The 19,514-nt window shown below is 51.6% G+C and overlaps 1 protein-coding gene across 1 annotated transcript; it reads left to right on the forward strand.

The window, feature by feature from the left end:
• Positions 1–1,255: 1,255 nt before the first annotated feature.
• LOC106983423 (carbohydrate sulfotransferase 6) lies at positions 1,256–15,315 on the forward strand. Its single transcript, XM_027076234.2, has 4 exons — positions 1,256–1,515; positions 3,046–3,346; positions 12,455–12,530; positions 13,483–15,315. Exon 4 carries the CDS (start codon positions 13,499–13,501, stop codon positions 14,684–14,686), a length of 1,188 nt encoding a protein of 395 aa, XP_026932035.1. The 5' UTR covers positions 1,256–1,515; positions 3,046–3,346; positions 12,455–12,530; positions 13,483–13,498; the 3' UTR covers positions 14,687–15,315.
• The last annotated feature ends 4,199 nt before the right edge of the window (positions 15,316–19,514 follow it).

Consider the following 19,514-nt stretch of genomic DNA (forward strand, 5'->3'; position numbering starts at 1 on the left):
GAGCGAGAGAAAGGGAGCGCTGGAGAGCACATGCACGCACACGTGTCCGGTGGGCGACTCCAGGACACCGGGACCATCCACCTGCCCTCAGGCTAACAGACAGTGGTCTGTCATCAGCTGGGCTGAGCAGCCCTTTATCCCTGCCCTGCTGTGGCTGGCTTTGTGCCCTGCCTTTTGCCCTGTCTGTGCCCCTGGAACAGCAGGCTGAAGCCAGAGTGCTCTTTCGTTCACAGTCCCCTCCGCAACAGTGGGGGAAGTAAGGATTGTAACAATAGTTTCTTTCTCTCTGGCCCTTACCCAACAGCCTGGACACTTGCCACTCCTCCTCCTTGACAGCCCTCCCCCACTTCTTGAAAAGGACGCGGGTGACAGAGGACCTGTTGTTGGTATCGGCTCCCACTGCCAACAACCACAGAGTTTGTTTGGAGGGCTAGCAGGAGACTCAGCTACTTGCATTTCCCGTGATGAAGGGACAGGGTGCCCGTCAGAGTGAGCAGCTTTGGGGAGAACGAGCAAGGTGCACTGAGGGGGTAAAGAGGATGCTTGCCCGCCCAGGACAGCCTAATCCGGCCTGGTTGTTAGCAGAATGACAAGCCGTCCGACAGGATCAACCTCCTGCCTAAGTGAGTGTCATCAGGATGGGACTGCTGAAATGGGCCTCTGTTGCACACGGAAGGCTAGTTCGCCGTTCCTGGCCTGAGGAAATGAGCTGTCCTCAAAGGACAGATGGATCTGCTTTATGATCCCAAGATGTCACTGGCACTGGAGACACGCCTGCTCTGAACCATGCTTCAGGCCCACCCACCCACACACTCCTCTACACGTGTATGCCTCAGTTTACCTTGGAGATTCAGTTCTCATTTCCAAAGCACCTTTTCTTTCAGGCTGACCAAGATAAGAGTTTTGGAAACAGCCGCTTTGAAGTATTCAAGCACAAAACTAGCTTAACACTGGCCCGTCTGCCTTGTCTTTTACTATCTAGGGCTGTTTATATACCTACACATTTTTTCTTGGGATTTAAATGAAAAATGGTTTCTGGTTTGAATCACAAAAAGGTAAGGAGAAACGGGAAGATAGCTAAAGACATGAATTAACACCGCTTTGCATTTTGTTAAATTATTTTCAGGCAGAACTTGTATAAAGAACCATGATGTTTTGTACCTTTCTAATTAAAATATTCAAAATGGAAAGCTGCACGTGTCTGTTATGAGAAGACTTCGCAAAGGGGGTGGGGATGGGGAGGGCAGAGGTTGCGCACACTTCTCCGAGTTACTCACCGGCAGCCTTCCGTTGCCAGGGCTCTGCCCAAAGACCTTGGAGCTTTTGTTAGCTCTTTGGCAACATCCCCTGGTCCTGCCCCAAGTAAATGTGAGTTTTTGGTGGAATCCACATGGCATGTGGAAACCCACAGGCTGGAAAATTACAACTGTGTCTGGTGAATATCAAATTATTTACGGATCAGATGTTGGTAGCTTCCGAAGGGGAATGACACAGTGTAGTTGGAAGAGGGGAAAGGTGAGAAATATACAGGATTTTATCAACTGAGCTGTCACTCACAGCTAAGTCAAGGTTTGAGACAATTACTCAATATGTGGGCTGTGGCGAGGGGGGGGGGGGAGACCTCTAATTTTGGTAAATGATTTTCCAGTTTCTGTTTGAATCAGGTGAGGCTCCCTAAGGCCCTGCTTAGGTCCCATCATGGAAGATTAATAAGGCAATTCTCTGTCTTCTTTTTTTCTTTCTCTTCATGTTCGTGCTTTTTAAAAGACGTCTTGTTTCTTTCTGACCAGAGAAGTTCTAAATGCCTATTGGGGAAAATGTAAAATTACAGAAACCTAAAGAAAATAAGTTGTCTGTAAATGTAGAAGTTACCACGATTGGCATTCTGGCACACATCTTTCTAATCTTTTGTAGTCTTTCTAATTTTTTCATTATCATAAACAACACTTCTCTGAACCTTGTGTATAAATCCTTCTTGCCAGTTTATTTCCTTAAGTTAGATGCTAGAAAGGAATTACTAATTCAGAAAGCTTATGGCCGTTCTTAAGGATTTAAGTTCATCTTGCCAAACCGCATCCTGGAAAGAATGCACTAATTTATACTTCCAGCAGCAGAGATTTCTTTTAGATCCCAGCACGGATTGTAGGAGGTCAGAATTTTTTTTCAGATGGCCTGGACTCTGTTGTTATCTGGGCGGGGAAGGGGGACGGAATGCTTTACTTTTTGAAATTTATCTTGTATTTACCCGGACTTGCTACCAAGCCTGTGCCTCTGGGATGAGACTAGAACAGGGAAGGGACGGGAGGAGGGGGCAGCCAGCTCTGGGCTTAGGTCCTGAGGGCCACCTGGCGTCTCGGCCCCTCCCAGCTGGGCTACTGGCTGGGGAGGCTGCGCTGTCCGCTCGGCATCAGGATGCCTTGGACTTGGCTTACTTAGGTCTGAGGCTGGGGGCTTGGGAAAGCGGCTTGGATTCCAAGTCACTTCCCTTCGAGGATGCCACAGAGAGCGAGGTGGGGGGGGCAAGATTACGATTTGATTTCCCTCGCCAGGGCCTTTTGTGCTCCCCGGAGGCTTCGCTCTCCGCGACCGGAGCGGGAGACAACTCTTTCGGTCAGCTAGTCGGGTGAGGGGGTGGGCGCCAGCGCCCTTTGACATCCTCCCGCTGCCCCCGGGGCCCACCTGCGCCCGCCCTCACCCCGCCTTCCCGCGCCCACCCCCGCCCCCGGGCAGCTGCCCCTCCCCCGAGGTGGGGAGGGTAGTGGGAGCCGGGGGCCAACCGGCTCCTTCCTTCCTTCCGTCCCTCCCGCCCCGGCTCCCGCCCGCCGGCTCCGGGACCTCAGCCACGTCTGAAAGCGCCTCATTGTGCGCGCTCTTCTCGGGCAGCGGGCGGCTGCACTGGCGGCGCGGGGCGCAGGGCGCGGGGGGCGCGGCGCCCGGCACGGGTGGGGGGCTCCGGGCAGGGGCGCCCCAGTCCGCGTCTTGTCGTTGCCCCACGACTGCCCCGCACGCACACCCCCCGTTCTTACGACGCCTCTCCGTTTCCAGGACACGCCTGCCCCGTTTCCAGCTTCCCCCCGCCTGAGCTCGCCAGGTGCCTCCAATATCGAGGCATCTGCTGCCCCCGCGCCCATGCCTCTGGGAGCCTTCTCCCCGGGGTCACTGCGTGCCCCTTAAGAGCCTTGGGAGCCTGCGGGGCACATCAGCTCCCGAGGAGTCTCCCGGTGAAGACACAGCCGGCCGTGGACTGGAACTGGGAAGAGGCGAGGTCAAGGAGCCCCTGCCGAGCCTCAGGAGAGAGGTGTCCGCCTCCCGCCGCGCCAGCTCGGGCAGGGACGCCAGCTTCGGGGTACGTTGGTTCGGCCTGTCTCCACGCAGGATGCCCCCAAACCGGGGCATTGATCTTGCAGCCGAGGAGTCGGGTCTGGGGAGAAGAGCTGAGGGTGGTGGTTCTAACCGAAGGTGGAGAGGGCATTGCAGCCCCAGGCGCTGGTTTCACGGTGTCTTCCCGGGGCTTCAGCTGCACCGGAGATCGCTACTGGGGATCCCTAATCTCTTAAAACGGGAGTTGCCAAGGGCTTTAATCCAGAAAGCTTTTTCCACGGAACTCTTTTGAGAAAAAGCAGCTTGGTGAGTGAATTGAGAACCATATGCAGCTGACCTTGGAGCCTGGCGGCCTCTGTTGGGGCTGCTGGATCTTGGCCTCAGCGGAGGTGCCTGGCCAATGTTAACTCTCTTTTCTGTACCCTCTTGCGCCGGAGGCTTGAGGATGGGAAGACTGAGGCCTAGAGAGCAGAAAGGACTTGGCTTCCCTGAGGCCCAGAGTGAGTTGCCAAGTACCAGAGGTAATGAGAATAGTGTGTGGCTGCTTCAGCCCGCTAAGGGTTGGCTGTGTTGAGGGCTCTACAGTTCCATTGACTCCTCTCCATCGCGTGTGGTAGGGGCTGTCGCGGTGTCCTTTCTTTGCAAAGGAGCCAGAGGAGGAAGCGCCCAGACGTTAGGAGTGCCCTGCCCCAAGTCACACACCTCACTGGTGCAGAGGCAGAATTTGAACCCAGTCCGGCTTTCAGAAGCCAGTCTTGTAGCCACTATTCACCGTTGTTTTGCAGTACATGTTCTGACCCTGCCTGGGCTTGCTACATTCTGTTCCCAGGTCACCTGAACCAGATCAGGCTGTTGTCCTTGAGTTTTCCTTATGAAAAGGCTTTTGCTCGGATTCATAGAATATAGTTGTCACCCAGGATTTGGAAGATTGCTGAGCAAATACTAGTGTACTGTGTGACAGACCTTGTTCTAAGTTCTTTATAAATATTAACTCATTCACTTTTCACATCGAGCCCTGACTTGGGTTATATTATTTCCCCCATTTTTATTTTATTAAAAAAAATGTTAATGTTTATTTATTCTTGAGAGAGAGAGAGAGAGAATATGCAAGTGGGGGAGAGGCAGAGAGAGAGGGAGACACAGAATCTGAAGCAGGCTCCAGGCTCCGAGCTGTCCCCACAGACCCCCGTTGCTGCGCTTGAACTCACAAACTCATGAGATCATGACCTGAGCCGAAGTTGGATGCTTAAGCTACTGAGCCACCCAGGCTCCCTGAGTTTTGCTTTTTTAATGCTTAATTTATTTTTGAGAGAGACAGAGAGATGGAGCGCGAGCTGGGGAGGGGCACAGAAAGAGGGAGACACAGAATCTCAAGCAGGCTCCAGGATCTGAGCTGTCAGCACAGAGCCCAGATGTAGGGCTCAAACTCAAGAACTGTGAGATCATGACCTGAGCCAAAGTTGGATACTTAACTCTCTGAGCCACCCGGCACTCCCATTTTTTTTCTTTTTTTAAGTGAGCTCTAGGGGTGTCTGGATGGTTCAGCCAGTTGAGCATCAGATTCTTGATTTTGGCTCAGGTCATGATCCCAGGGTTATGGGCTAGAGCCCAGCATGGAGCCTGCTTAAGATTCTCATTTTCTCTCTCTCCGCCTCTGTCACTCTCCCCCGCTCATGCATGCTCTCTTGCTTGCTCTCTCTCTCTCTCTCTCTCTCTCTCTCTCTCTAAAACAAAATAAACAAAAACCTTTTAAAGTAAGCTCTAGGCCCAACATGGGGCTTGAACTCATGACCCTGAGATCAAGTCGCATGCTCTACACACTGAACCAGCCAGGTGAATTCCCCCGTCTTACAGATTCAACAACAACAATAGGCACAGAGAGATTAAGTATCTTGTCCAAGGTCACCCAGTAAATGATCAAATGGAGTTCATCAGCCACTGTGCCAGCACTGCTCCCTGTCATGAGACAGAATCCTGCTTCTGGTCTAGGAAGGGGACACAGGTACAGAAATGCATGAACAAGAGTATTCTGCACAGTGATAGTAGCATTAACGGTGATTTCTCAGTATCGCCTAATACTCAGGCAAGGTGAAATTTCTCTCATTGCCTCAAAGATATCTTCTTGCACTTGGCTTGTTTGAATCAGAATCCAAACAACATTTACACACTGCATTTGGCTATTCCATGTTTTGAGTAGTTTTCTTCTAAAACAGCCCTTTCCTTTTTTTTTTTTTTCTTATGTGATTGAATTCTAAGAATGATTTGCTTTTCAAAAATAACAAATCAATTAAAATAAAATGTTAAAAAAATAAGCCAGAGAACTTTCCAGATTATCCCTGTAATAAGAGGGCTCTGTCAACACCTGGGGGAACACAGAAGAATGTTCTCAAGGTGCATTCCCTACCCCCCCTCCCCTGCATGAGTTATTTCAGAAAAGAGGTGGGAGTCCCCAGACTTCAGGTCTCCCCAGCTGTAAGGTTCTATGATTAGGTCCAGCGCAAAATGCATTTTGAGGATCCCCAAAGTTCAGAGCCAGAGAAAGGTGTTATGTGTTACCTGCTCATCTGCTCTGAAATGCCCCCTGGGGTGGCTCTGAGCCAGGGGGACTTGAGGCTCCTTTCCCAGACAATTTGATTTCATTTCCCAATAGATTCCTGCCGGCAAACCTGTTTCCTCCAGCAGCATCTGGGCTGTGTGACTCCAGCTTCCTTGCCTCTGGCTGATGCCACGAAGCTGCTCATTAGGGCTGGCAGAGAGCAGATGTGGCCAGGGCTTGGGGCCAGGAATGTCTCCTGCCACAGCCTGACCCAGTCCACAGCCCTGAGGCTGAGGGTGGGCTTAGGGATCTTCACTCCTTGCAGCCTCTGGGAGGTAGTTCTCCGTCCTTGCCCCTGTCCTCCTCTGGCCAGCTGGTACTCAGGTCAGCCAGGGGACTGATCTGCCGCACTCACCGTCCTGCAGTGAAAACTGGAGCAGGCAAGCTCCACCCGTGCCCATGCCTCCTTTAACCAAGTTTATGAGTTCACGATTACCAAAGTAATACAAGTCTGTCGTAGACCACCTGGAAAACGCAGCAAAAGCACTAACAAGAAAAAAATTACTTGTTATCTGGCCATAGAAGGGTAACTACTATTCAGCACACATTGTTCCAACTTTCTTTCTATGCATTTTTGTGTATTTTTTTAATAAAAGCTCTATTGAGATACAATTCTCGTACCCTAAAGTTCACCCTTTTACGGTGCACAATTCACTGATGCAACAGTATACACATGTTGTGTGTTAATCACCTCGGGGTTTATCCATGTTGTCGCATGTATCAATATTTCATTCCTGGGGTGTCCGGGTGGCTCGATCGGTTAAGCGTCCCAGTTCGGCTCGGGTCATGATCTCATGGTTCATAGGTTTCAGCCCCCACGTCTGGCTCTGTGCTGGCTGTTCAGAGCCTGGATCCTGCTTGGGATTCTGTGCCTCCCTCTCTCCCTGCTCCTCCCCCACTCACACTCTGTGTGTGTCTCTCTCTCAAAAATAAATAAACGTTAAAAAAAAAAAAAACTTTATTCCTTTTTATTGCCAGATAACACTCAATTACAGTTGACTCTTGAACGTGGGTTTAAACTGTGTGAGTCCACTTACATGCAGATTTTTTTCAGTAAACATACTGTGGTAGTATAAATGTATTTCTCTTCCTTAAGATTTTCTCAGTAGCATTTTCTTTTCTCTAGCTTACTTCAATGCATATAATATGCAAATTAGGTGACTGTTCGTGTTAAGGCTTCCAGTCAGCAGTAGGTTGTTTGTAGCTAAGTTTTCCGGGAGCCAGAAGTTACACATGGGGGTGGGGGGGATGGCGCCTGGGTGGCTCAGTTGGTTAAGCATCCGGCTCTTGATGTCAGCTGCGGTCTTGATCTCAGGCTTGTGAGTTCAAGCCCCATGTTGGGGTCCTTGCTGGGTGTAACACTACTTAAAAAAAGTTGCACATGGATTTTCGACTGTGTAGAGGTTGATTCCCCAACTTCCACATTCACCAAGGGAAGCTGTGTATGGATGTACCACACATTTTGTTTATCCGTTTATCAGTTGATAGGTATTTGGGATGTTTCTACTTTGGGGCCATTATGAATAATGCTGCTATGAAAGGTGATGAGCACATTTTTGTGTGGACATGTGTTTTCAGTCTTCTTGGATACATATTTTATTTTATTTAAATGTTTATTATTTATTTTTGGAGAGACATTGCAAGCAGGGGAAGGACAGAGAGAGAGAGAGAGAGAGAGAGAGAGAGAGAGAGAGATTGAGAATCCCAAGCGGGCTCCTCACTGATGCAGGGCTCGATCCCACAAACCATGAGATCGTGACCTGAGTCGAAATACTCAGATGCTCAACCACCTGAGCCACCCAGGCACCCCTGGATATATATGTATTTTAGAGTGGCGTCTCTGCACCACGTGGTAACCCTGTGTTTAACCTCTCGAGGAACTGCCTGTTTCCTGCAACACCTGTACCACTTTGTACCCCCCAGCGGTGTCCACGGCTTCCGGTTTCCCCACCTTCTCACTAACGCTGCTGATCTACCTTTTTGGTTCTAGCCATCCTAGTGGATGGGGAGTGATATCTCATTGTAGTTCTGATTGCCATTTCCCAAGCGACTAAAAATATCAAGCATCTTTTCATGCGTTTGTAGGTAATTTGTATATCTTTGGAGAAATGTCTACTCAAATCTTTTGCCCATTTTTATGTTGGCTTCTGTGTCTTCTGTTACTGAGTTGTAAGAGCTCTTTATATAATCTGGCTCCCATACATATGATTTGCGAGTATTTTCTCCCATCCGGGGCTGTCCTTTCATTTTCTTGATGAAGTCCTTTGATACTGGTGTATTTTTTTTTTAATTTTTTTTAATGTTTATTTATTTTTGAGACAGAGGGAGACAGAGCATGAAAGGGGGAGGGTCAGAGAGAGGGAGACACAGAATCTGAAACAGGCTCCAGGCTCTGAGCTGTCAGCACAGAGTCCGACGCGGGGCTCGAACTCACGGACCGTAAGATCATGACCTGAGCTGAAGTTGGCCGCTTAACCGACTGAGCCACCCAGGCGCCCCATACTGGTGTATTTTTAACATCCTCATATGTGTTGGTACTTGTGGTTTTTCCACTCGAAGTTATGTAGTTAAGAGCTCTAAAGTTAGGTGGTGAGGACTTAAATTCTGACTCCGCTGCTGTGTGGGTCCTTTAGGCAAATTTCTTAACCTTTCTAAACTTCACTTCCCTGATCTGTAAAACAGGGAGGGGTATCAGGTCCACTGCATAAGGTTTGTTGTAAGGATTAAATCAGAAGATGGGCGCAAAACTCTTGGCACATAGGAAGCCCTCAATGGATGGTATTTACGGGTGCTCCGTGTTTCCAGCCCACTGTAAACATTCATCTTCCTCCTCTCTCTCCTTTTCTCCCTTGCCTCCCCCCCCTTTTTTTTTCTCTTTTTCCCTCCTTTTCAGCCTTCTTTGTAACAGATGCCCCGGGCTCCATTAGAGCTGGCTTGCCCCCCACGGGTGGCCCTTGATGCCAAGAGTCCGCTGATCCCTCATCTGGGATCTGTTTTCTGTAGCCTTTGGGATTCCTGAACAGGGATGGCCTCCAGCTGATGCCAAACTGAGAGAAAGCTGAGCCCTGGATTTGTACTTAGTATTACATTTCACTCCCTTAGATGCGTTGCCAGGGCTGGGAAGGGCTGATGACAGGACATGCTGCAGAGTCAAGGGCACGCGGAGCTGGGGTGCAGGTGAGGGTTTCCCAGAGAGCTGGATTCCTGGGCTCCAGGTCAGCCCCCTCCTGTGGCACACCGTCCTGCCCTCAGGTTTCCCCTTGGCAAGTCAGGTAGAACAATAGCTCCTTCCTGTGTCTCCCAGGCCAAGAAACAGTCAGGGATATTTAGAAGATACTGTCACTTAAAAAAATTTTTTTAATGTTTATTTATTTTAGAGAGAGAGAGAGACAGAGCATGAGTGGGGGAGGGACAGACGCGCACACACACACACACACACACACACACACACACACACACAGAATCCGAAGCAGGCTCCAGGCTCTGAGCTGTCAGCACAGAGCCCGACGCGGAGCTCAAACTCACAGACCGTGAGATCATGACCTAAGCCGAAGTCGGACACTTAATCGACTGAGCCACCCAGGCACTCTGAAGATACTGCCACTTTAAAATGCTCAGGAGGGCACTGCAGAGCCTGCTTGGGACTCTCTCTCTCTCTCTCTCTCTCTCTCTCTCTCTCTCTCTCTCTCTTTCTCTGCCCCTCCTCTGCTTGTGCTCTCACTCTCAAAATAAATAATTAAACTTAAAAATAAACGCTTAGCAGGAAGAAATGTGGGACACGTGGGGGAGTTCCTCCCTTTGAATTTGGATCATAGAGTGTCTGACTTAAGTTAGGCAAATCTTTATTAATATCATCTACTCTTTAGTCTTTGGGACATTCCCTGACATGACACTTACTGCCTTATTCAGTCGGGATTCTGAACTTCTCAATGAAATATAACATACATACAGAAAAGAGCATAAAAGTGCAGCTTGATGGGGTGCCTGGGAGGCTCAGTCAGTTAAGCGTCCGGCTTCAGCTCAGGTCATGATCTTATGGTCTGAGTTTGAGCCCCGCATCGGGCTCTGTGCTGACAGCGCAGAGCCTGGAGCCTGCTTCGGATTCTGTGTCTCCCTCTGTCTCTGCCCCTCCTCTGCTCACACTCTTTCTGTCTCTCAAAAATTAGTAAACATTAAAAAAATTGTTTTTAAATACAGCTTAATGACTTTCCACAAATCAAACATGCTCAGGTACTTAGCACCTCATCAAGAAACACGGCATGACGGGGCTCCAAAAGCTCTGTCCAGGCTTCCTGAGGGTTCGGCCCACACCCCACCACACCCCACCCCACCAACAGGACCCACTTTCCAGTCAAAATGCTTGGTTGTAAATGGCAGAAATCGAACTCACATTGGCTTGGCTAAAAAAGGGGGTATTTTCCCCTACTGAGAAGTCCACGGGTGAATCTCGCCCAGCTGGATCCAGGTGCTCACGGCTCAGACTTTTTTTTTCTCTGCTCACTTCTCTTCTGTGTTGGGATTGGACTTGGAGAAAATGTCCATTCCTAAGCCTGTCGCTTGGTCGGGGGATGACGTGCGGAATATACAGATGAACCAGGCTTGGTACACATGACTCCCTACGAACTGGGAGGTGGGCGGTCGGCTCCACGCAAACCACGTGCACTTTGTGAGTGAGGGGTGGCTCCCCAGAGAAAAATCTAGAGGCTGTTAGCAGAATAAGGAGGAACAAGTACTGAGTGGACCCAAAGAAACTCTGTCTAGTGCACTCGTCCACACTGATGCCTGGGAACAGACAGTCGTGAAAAAACACAGTGGCAAGGAGGCGGGGGCAAAGTGTCACTCAGGGCAGAGTGGTACCTGGCTTGAGAGAGGCACAGGTGAGGTGTCTTCAGAGGAAGCAGGGATGGGCACTCGCAGCAGAGAAGAGAGGAACATGGAGTGTTGCTTCCAGGTCACCTGACCTATAGGATGCTGGGTCAGAAATATGGGAAGTGAGTCTGGAAAGCTGAAGGTTGCTGCACAGGGGAATGACACGATGAAATACACGGCATAGGTGGCGATTCTGTCTCCCTCTCCCTCTCTGCCCCTCCCCTGCTCACACACTCTCAATCTCTCAAAAAGAAATTAAAACATTAAAAAAAAAAAAAGTGGTAATTTCTACCTTGCAAGAGTGTTGGGAGGATGCAATTCACTCATGAAAATTAAGTCTTTGTCCTGGTACCTTTCGGACCCGTTCTTAACTTTGAACCCTGAGGTGACTGGGTGTGCTATACACAAGGCTCCTTATCAGGAAATCTCCCACAGGACCTGGTCTTCCCTGGGCTCCCGCATGGGGTAGGGTGTGTCAGTCCCCTTCCTAGTTCTCAAGTTCCAGTAATAAGATCAGATATCAGCTCCGGTATTGTGTGAGTCACTTAAGAGAATGTCTGGTTTCCTTGGAGTACATCGGCCTGTGGTTGAGACCCTCCCTAGCCAGAAAAGGGCTGGGCTGGTCAGGGCAGCTGTGTTTGGGCCAGACCTCAGGGTCCTTTGCTCTGCAGGGATCCCCCAGATATGGGAGAGGCCAGCTGCTTGGGATCAGAAAATGCCAGGAGCTTAGAGATGGAAGTCCTGGGTCGGGGTCCCCCTTCCCCTACTATCTCTCCAAGCCTTGGGTCCTTCACCTAAGAAGTTGAGATCACAATGTCTACCAAAGGGGCCATTGAGTCAAAACAGCATCTAGCACTCGTACGTCAGCAAATGCAAGTTGAGTTCCCTTCCTCTCCTGTGCCCTGTTCTCGTGGAGAAGCCCATCTTTGAGGAGAGGAGATAACACGTGCAGAGCAGGAAGGCGGCTGCTCTCCTTATGTTCCGGGAGTGAGCGTAGGGTCCGGGACTCGGGAGACCGCGTCGGAGTCAGCAGATGTCAGGTCCGTTGGGTGTCCTCCACCCACTCCTGCAGCCTCTGGATAAGTGGGATCCAGCTCACGATTTAGACCCAGCTTCTCCCGGTGGTGATATGGCTGGGGGGTGGGGTGGCTTAGTGGGGAGCAAATACTGTGGAAGCAAGGAGGAGACTTCCAGGCTCCTCCTTCCAAAGCAGCTCATCTTTGAGACCTCGGGCTGTGCGAGCTTGGCTCAGGGTTCCTTCCACTGTGAGGGACAAGAGTGACATTCTTAAGATCCACCCCAGGACCCAGGAGTGGCTGGGGAGTAGAGGTGGGCTCGGAAGATGCCGGGATTCCGAATGTAGGTGACCTCAGGGTGTCTCATCTGGGTGGAGAAGTCATCTGCCCCAGGTCTCCTGGCTGCTAAGTGGCACCAGAGGGCTCAGTGCCAGCCCTCCCTTCTCCAGCCAGCAGGAGAGACCACCCGTTCGCACCCATTTGGAAAAATGTACCCTGCCCCTGGTCTGTGCCCAGCTCCAGGCGGGGGCTGGGCAGCTCTGTTCCCACCTGCAGGGACCTTTCGGTCAGTAAGGGAAGGCAAAACCCTCCCCCTGTGCCGGGTTATCTCCTCCGGTGAGACGCTGACCCAGCCTCCCTCCTGCTTCCTCAGGCCCTGAAGAACCCGTGGACGTCTTCCATGGATTTGTGATTGAGGTGGGCAGCTCTCCCAGCGGCACTGGACTACCGTGAGTAACCTCAGCATGGAGGCAAACTGTGGCCAGGGGCCTGACTGCTGTCACCTCCTCCTTCCCTGGTTCTGTTCCACCTCCCCCTCAACTGCTTTCTTCTGCACATTCACGCAGCTCCAGAAGGGTACCTTCCCTCTGGAGTCCCAGCATCCCGCAGCACTCTACTCCCTGCAGGTGGCAACAGTTGGTGTTCTTTGTCTCTGTCATTTATTTGTTTACTTTTAATAACAAAAGCTGTAGCTGCGTGCTTAAAAGAAGTCAAACAACACAGACCGCGCACTGTGTGCAAAGTGCAAGTTGCATGTTATGGGATTTGCTACATGCCCTGCCCCCATGCTCATTCCATTACTCCAGTGCCAGTATCAATCCCCTTTTTACAGATGGGTAAACTGAGTCACAGGCAGATTAAGTGTTTTGTCCGAGATCACAGGCTAGGAAGTGGCTGAACCTGGGGAGGGAGCCAAATGACTCATCAAGCTGTTTAGCTAAATAACCTAAAATTGTCCCCCAAAAAGGAATTCTTAAGCAAAAGGTGGAGATTCTGTTTTTAAAAAAGAGAGAGAGAGAGAGGGGGAAAGAAAGAAGGAGGGAGGGGGAAGGAAGAAAGGGAAGAAAGAAAGAGGAGTAAGGCAGAGAGAGAGAGGGAGAGAAAGGTAGGGGAGGGGAGGAAGTAAGGACGAACATACATTTCCCGCAGTAGTCTGCAACTGGCCTTTGCTCTGCAGGGTCTAGATCATGGCTGATGTCTTAAAGTCCTGTTGCCGGGGGAGCGCCCAACGAGACGGCTGTAGTCCAGGGAGCCCCCCACGAGACGGCTGTAGTCCAGGGAGCCCCCACAGGTCGGGGGGGTCCAGACCCGGGGTCCGCTCTCTGCAAGCACCGGGCGGGAGTTGGGCTGCGGCGCGGCTAGCGGGCCGCGGTCCCCAACGGCTGCACTCTCCTCCCGCAGGCCCCCGGCCGGCGGCATGTGGCTGCCGCGCATCTCCAGCACGGCCGTGACCGTGCTCCTGCTGGCGCAGACCGCCATCCTGCTTTTCCTGGTCTCCTGGCCCAGGCCGCCATCCCCGGTGGGCGGCAAAGAGCGGGTGCACGTGCTGGTGCTGTCCTCGTGGCGCTCGGGCTCGTCTTTCGTGGGCCAGCTCTTCAGCCAGCACCCCGACGTCTTCTACCTGATGGAGCCCGCGTGGCACGTGTGGACCACCCTGTCGCAGGGCAGCGCGCCGGCGCTGCACATGGCCGTGCGCGACCTGGTGCGCTCCGTCTTCCTGTGCGACATGGACGTGTTCGACGCCTACCTGCCGTGGCGCCGCAACCTGTCGGACCTCTTCCAGTTCGCGGTGAGCCGCGCGCTGTGCTCGCCGCCGGCCTGCACCGCCTTCCCGCGCGGCGCCATCAGCAGCGACACGGTGTGCAAGCCGCTGTGCGGGCGGCGGCCCTTCGGCGTGGCGCAGGAGGCCTGCCGCTCCTACAGCCACGTGGTGCTCAAGGAGGTGCGCTTCTTCAACCTGCAGGTGCTCTACCCGCTGCTCAACGACCCAGCGCTCAACCTGCGCATCGTGCACCTGGTGCGGGACCCGCGGGCCGTGCTGCGCTCCCGCGAGCAGACGGCCAAGGCGCTGGCGCGCGACAACGGCATCGTGCTGGGCACCAATGGCACCTGGGTGGAGTCCGACCCCGGCCTGCGCGTGGTGCGCGAGGTGTGTCGCAGCCACGTGCGCATCGCCGAGGCCGCCACCCGCAAGCCGCCGCCCTTCCTGCGCGGCCGCTACCGCCTGGTGCGCTTTGAGGATCTGGCGCGGGCGCCGCTGCCCGAGATCCGCGAGCTCTACGACTTCGCGGGCCTGAGCCTCACGCCGCAGCTCGAGGCCTGGATCCACAACAGCACGCACGGGTCCGGGCCCGGCGCCCGCCGCGAGGCCTTCAAGACCTCATCCAGGAACGCGCTCAACGTCTCCCAGGCCTGGCGCCACGCGCTGCCCTTCGCCAAGATCCGCCGCGTGCAGGAGCTGTGCGCCGGCGCACTGCAGCTGCTGGGCTACCGGGCCGTGGCCTCCGAGGCCGAGCAGCGCGACCTCTCCGTGGACCTGGTGCAGCCGCTCGGCACTAGCAGCTTCAGCTGGGCGTCGTCCACCGCGGCGCACCCCCGACCTTAGCGCAGGCCCCCCAGGCTGTGGCGGCGGGGGAGGGAGCCGGTCACGCAGCGCCCAGGCTGCTAGTGGAGGGGACCGGAGTTGGGGAGTCTTCCTCCGTAGTAGGAATGGACTGAGTCCCCGAAACTCCATGCTTCTTTCTTCTTGCTTCTTGCTTTTCCTTCGAGCCCTCCTTAGGAGCTGGGTTCCCGTCGGGTGCACGCTTCACGGAAAGCAAAACTGTGTCCACGCTTCCTGTGGGCACCGCGAATAAGTTCAGACCACTCGGCTGCTACTGGAGTGCTTTCTTCCTAAGTCTCTTTTCCTTTTGGATGCATCATCCAACAGCTGACAAGGGGGTCCCGGCCCTACCTGGGAGTAGAGGGGGCGCTGCGGTGAGCTGGCCCCTCAAGTCCAGCCCCTCCCCCCCACACCCCAGACTTGTTGCCCCCAGGTCCCACCACCACACTCTATCAGAGCTGTTGGCATTTATATTGCTTGTTTCTTTCAGCAAGAAATCAGACAAGATGCCTCTTATCTTGTGGTCTCCCTCTAGCCTCTCTCTGCCCCATCCTCCCTGGAGCCCACATACTCGCATCACCTGCCCTGACAGTAAAGGTCCCACCCACAGAAATAAAAAATTAATGAATCTGCGTGATACTGGAGTTTACAGTCTGTGAAGTTTGACGGGCAGAACACAAAACTGAAGGGACTTGTCCGAGGTGACACCATGAGGAGGATGGAGGCAGGAGGAGGGTTTTGCTCTGAGGCTACAGCGGGAGGTGGAGGGGTGAATGAGGCTTGCAGAGACCTGTCACTTTTACGAAGGAAGGGCAGATTCTCCCGTTTTACTCGCACTAGGGAAGACCAAGCAGCCATGGCTGGGGCCACAGCTGCGGGCTACAGGAAGCGACGAGCTAACGAAGCCCAGAGTGCAGCAGCTAGAGAGCCTGCTGGATGCGGCTGGTGGGAGGCCTCGGGAGGCCTGGGCAGCAAGCCAGGCAGAGCGTGTGGCAAAGCAAGAAGTTGGCATCAGGATCAGTGCCTGGAGGGCAGGTCACAGGGTGACTGTAACCAGATAAATCTGGCCAGGAGACTGGAAGGAAAAAGCCTGCGGGGTGATTGTCTTCCCTTGGTCCTCCCAGGCCAGGCCCTAGACGAGAGCAGAATACCATTCCTGCCTGCAAGCCACAATACCTGGCTTCGGCTGCAGAGACTTATTAAAGGGAGGCTGGGTGTCCAGACGGCTTAGTCCTGAGCTCAGCAAATGAAAATGAGAGTTAGCAAGCACCCAGTAAGTGTTTAAAAGGAAAAGGAGGGGGGCGGGGCGGAGCTCACAGACCCTCTGGGAAGAATGGGCAGCAGATTTGAGTGCACACAAACTTTGGGGCACAGTGTTGGTGTGGGCCTTGACTGTGGACCCCCATCCTTGCCCAAAGCAGGCAGGCAAGAGGGAATCTGGCATTTTCCACGTCTTTTCTGGCAGGGAGTAGAGACATATTCACCTTGAAGCTGAAGCTTTAGGACCCCTCACTTAAGGAGCCGTCAAGCTGTAGAAGCTTCAGGCCTCATAAAACCTCCATCTGCCCCTTCACAGTAACATGGGGAAGGTATTTAAACCCCCCACATTTGTTAATGGGGATTCTGCAACTTCAAAAGGCTCAGGTCACATAGCTTAATGTACAGGACAGACCTCAGGGCGCCTGGGTGGCTCGGTTGGTTGAGTGCATCCGACTCTTGATTTCACTTCAGGTCATGATCTCATGGTCTTGGGATCAAGCCCTGCATCGGACTCTGTGCTGGGAGTGGAACCTCTTTAAGATTCTGTGTGTGTGTGTGTCTCCCTCTGCCACTCTCCCCTGCTCGTGCTCTCTTTATCTATCTATCTATCTATCTATCTATCTATCTATCTATCTATCTATTGGATATTCGATAGATAGGAGAGAGCTCAAACTCGCATTTCTGACTTCAATGCTTACAGTTCTAACAAACTGAACTGGGATGCAGTAAAGGACCCCACTACCAGCCTGGAGAGCCAGATCATTCCCCTGGTAATGACATAGGTCTCTAGGTGTTAGGGAGCCATCCAGGCATTTGGCTGCAAACATCTCAAGGACCTGAGTGTTGAAGGGTATGGTAGGCAGTGGGCTGGGGCATCGGGGCCCCTACTATTGGCTCCTTTTCTCCCTGCCTGCCCCTCCCTGTCCTTTGCCCTGTGCTGGCCACTGGGGATAAAAGTAGCCTGCTGGCCCTACCTGGAAGGATCACAGTACCAAGTGGAGGTGTCAGCCTAGGAATGGTCCTGGACAATGTGGTATGTTCAGGCAAAGAGGGATGAGCAAGATGTTCATGGTACCAGAGGCCAAGAATAGGGAGATACTGATCCCTTGTGGGGCCCAGGAAGGTTTTGGGATGGCTCAGAGCCCAGCCTGATAGTGGCCTCACACAAGTTTCATTTGCCCTTGCTCCGGTCGCAGACCGTCTGGATGGCCACCATTAATGGTCTTTGCTCTGTGATTCATCCATTCTGGATGTACACCCCAGATCCCAGAAAGGGGATGACTGGCTCCCAGACCTGGCTCCCTGCATATAGTGTACTCTGGGCAAGCCTCTGGGTGAATGTATATATGCCCGGTGTACCTGGTTCTAAGCAAGGCTGGGGGTGAACCCAGATCAGGTTTCCGGACAAGGACAGGCAGTACCCAATTGAGTGTTTTGATGAGTCAGGACAGTTCAGACCCTGGAGACATAGTGAGGGGACAGAGCTGTCACAGACCTTGCTCTCGTCGGGAGTACAGACCCAAAGTAAATAGTTCTGCAGATAAACCTGCAAACATAAATGTCAATTGTGCTCTAAGAAGAAATAATAAGAATGGGGAGAGGATGACCTACTTTAGTATGGGGAGTCAGGAGGACCTCTTTGAAGAGAAAACACTGATTCGAGTAAATGAAGGAAGAATGGGAGCTCATCAAGCATAGAATGAAGAAAAGGAGCCAGAGAGCCAGATTAAAGACAGGGATTCGTCCCCCTTGGAATCAAGTTTCCTTGACAAAATTAAAAACTCACTCGTGGGTCCAGGCTCATGAGATTAGAGAAGTCCCCAGGAGGTGACCAAGTTTTTGTGTCTATAGTGCAGATTCCTAGAAGTCGAACTATTGGATCAAGAAGCATTTGTGTCTTAAATGTGAAACTACCAAATTACTTTAAAAATGGAGTACTAACTTAAAGTCTCTGGAATGGTGTCGAGAATGCCCTTACTTTCCTCTCCTACTGACCACCCCCCCCGCCCCTGTCACCTGTACAGGGGTAAGTCAGTCATTTTCATTTTTACCTACCCGATGGAATATTATCCAGTGATAAAAAGAAAGGAGCGATCAAGCCATGAAAAGACACAGAGGAAACCAAAATGCCCATTACTAAGTGAAAAAAGCCAATGAAGAAGTTGCATGCTATACGATTCCAACTAATATGACATTCTGGAAAAGGCAGAACTATGAAGACAGTAAAAATATCAGTAGCTGCCAGGGGTTGGGCATGGGGAAGGGAGGGATGAATGGATGAGGCATAGGGTTTAGGGTCAATGAAAATACTCTCCATGATACTATAACTATGGGTATATGTCATTATATATTTGTCTAAACCTGTAGAATGTACAACACTAATAGCAAACTCTAAGGTACACTATAGACTTTCGGTGATTATGACGTATGCATGTAGGTTCATCCTTGGTCACAAATGTACCACTCTAGTGAGTGATATTGATAATGGGAGAGGCTACCAATGTGTGAGGGCAGGATGTATATGGGAAACCTCTGTACGTCTCCCTCAATTTTGTTATAAACCTAAAACTGCTCTAAAAATGTTAAGTCTTTAGAAAAAAAAATGGACCAAAAAACACTGGTAGCCTCAGGAGGGAGTGGGAGTCTGCTGAAATGAGAGGGTTTGGCCAACGACACAGAGACTGAAGCAACCACTGCAGAGTGGACTTTGAATTTTCCTGGGGCGGCAGGTCGTTCTGCCAATCATGCTTTCTCCCTTGGGGGTAAGATTGGAGAACCTGGCTGGCCCTGCAGTCCTGGTGCCATTCTGATCCGAGTCTTCAAGTCCGCCACACCTCCATTTGTTTATTCAACACACGTTATGAACTGAGCAGTAACCAGTGCAAAAGTAGGGAAGAATCACCGGTATTAGGAATGTGTGGGCGTGGGGGGTGAGTTGCAATTTTTAGTAGGGTGATCAGCGTAGGTCTTGTTGAGAAAGTGACATGTGAGCAAAGTCTTAAAGGAAGTGAGGCAGTTAATTAAGGGGTAACAATAGGTAGAATGTCCCAGAGGAGGAAAGGGACAATACAAAAATCCTAAGGAGGGAACCCATTTGGCATATTGGGAGAACAGCAAGAAGCTAGTGGGTCTGGTCTGGGAGGCCAGAGGAAGAGAGCTAGGAGATGAGAAAGCAAGAGAGAGGGAGTCAGATCATGTAGGACTTTGTAGGCCTTGGTGAGGACTTTGGCTTTTCCTTGGAATGAGATGGAGGGTGTCCAAGGCCACTCTCGCTCTGTGGTACTCCTCAGTCAAATAACTGTGCGTATAATATCATATATGTATGTAACATGTCAGATATTTTTTAAATAATAGATCATTGCACTGCCTATGTTAATATCCTTATTTAGTGTATTGGCTAGTCTTGCAAGTTTCTCAACTAGATCAAGTCAATCACACTGTGGCCTTCTTCTGTAACTTCGATTTTCCCCTCACTTTATATTCCACAGACTCATCATGTTGTTGCTTGCAGCTTTAAGTAACTTATTTCAATGACTGAATAGTATTTTATTGAAAATTATATCACAATTTT

This window comes from Acinonyx jubatus, chromosome E2 (assembly GCF_027475565.1).
Source record: "Acinonyx jubatus isolate Ajub_Pintada_27869175 chromosome E2, VMU_Ajub_asm_v1.0, whole genome shotgun sequence".
NCBI classification, from domain to species: Eukaryota; Metazoa; Chordata; class Mammalia; order Carnivora; family Felidae; genus Acinonyx; species Acinonyx jubatus.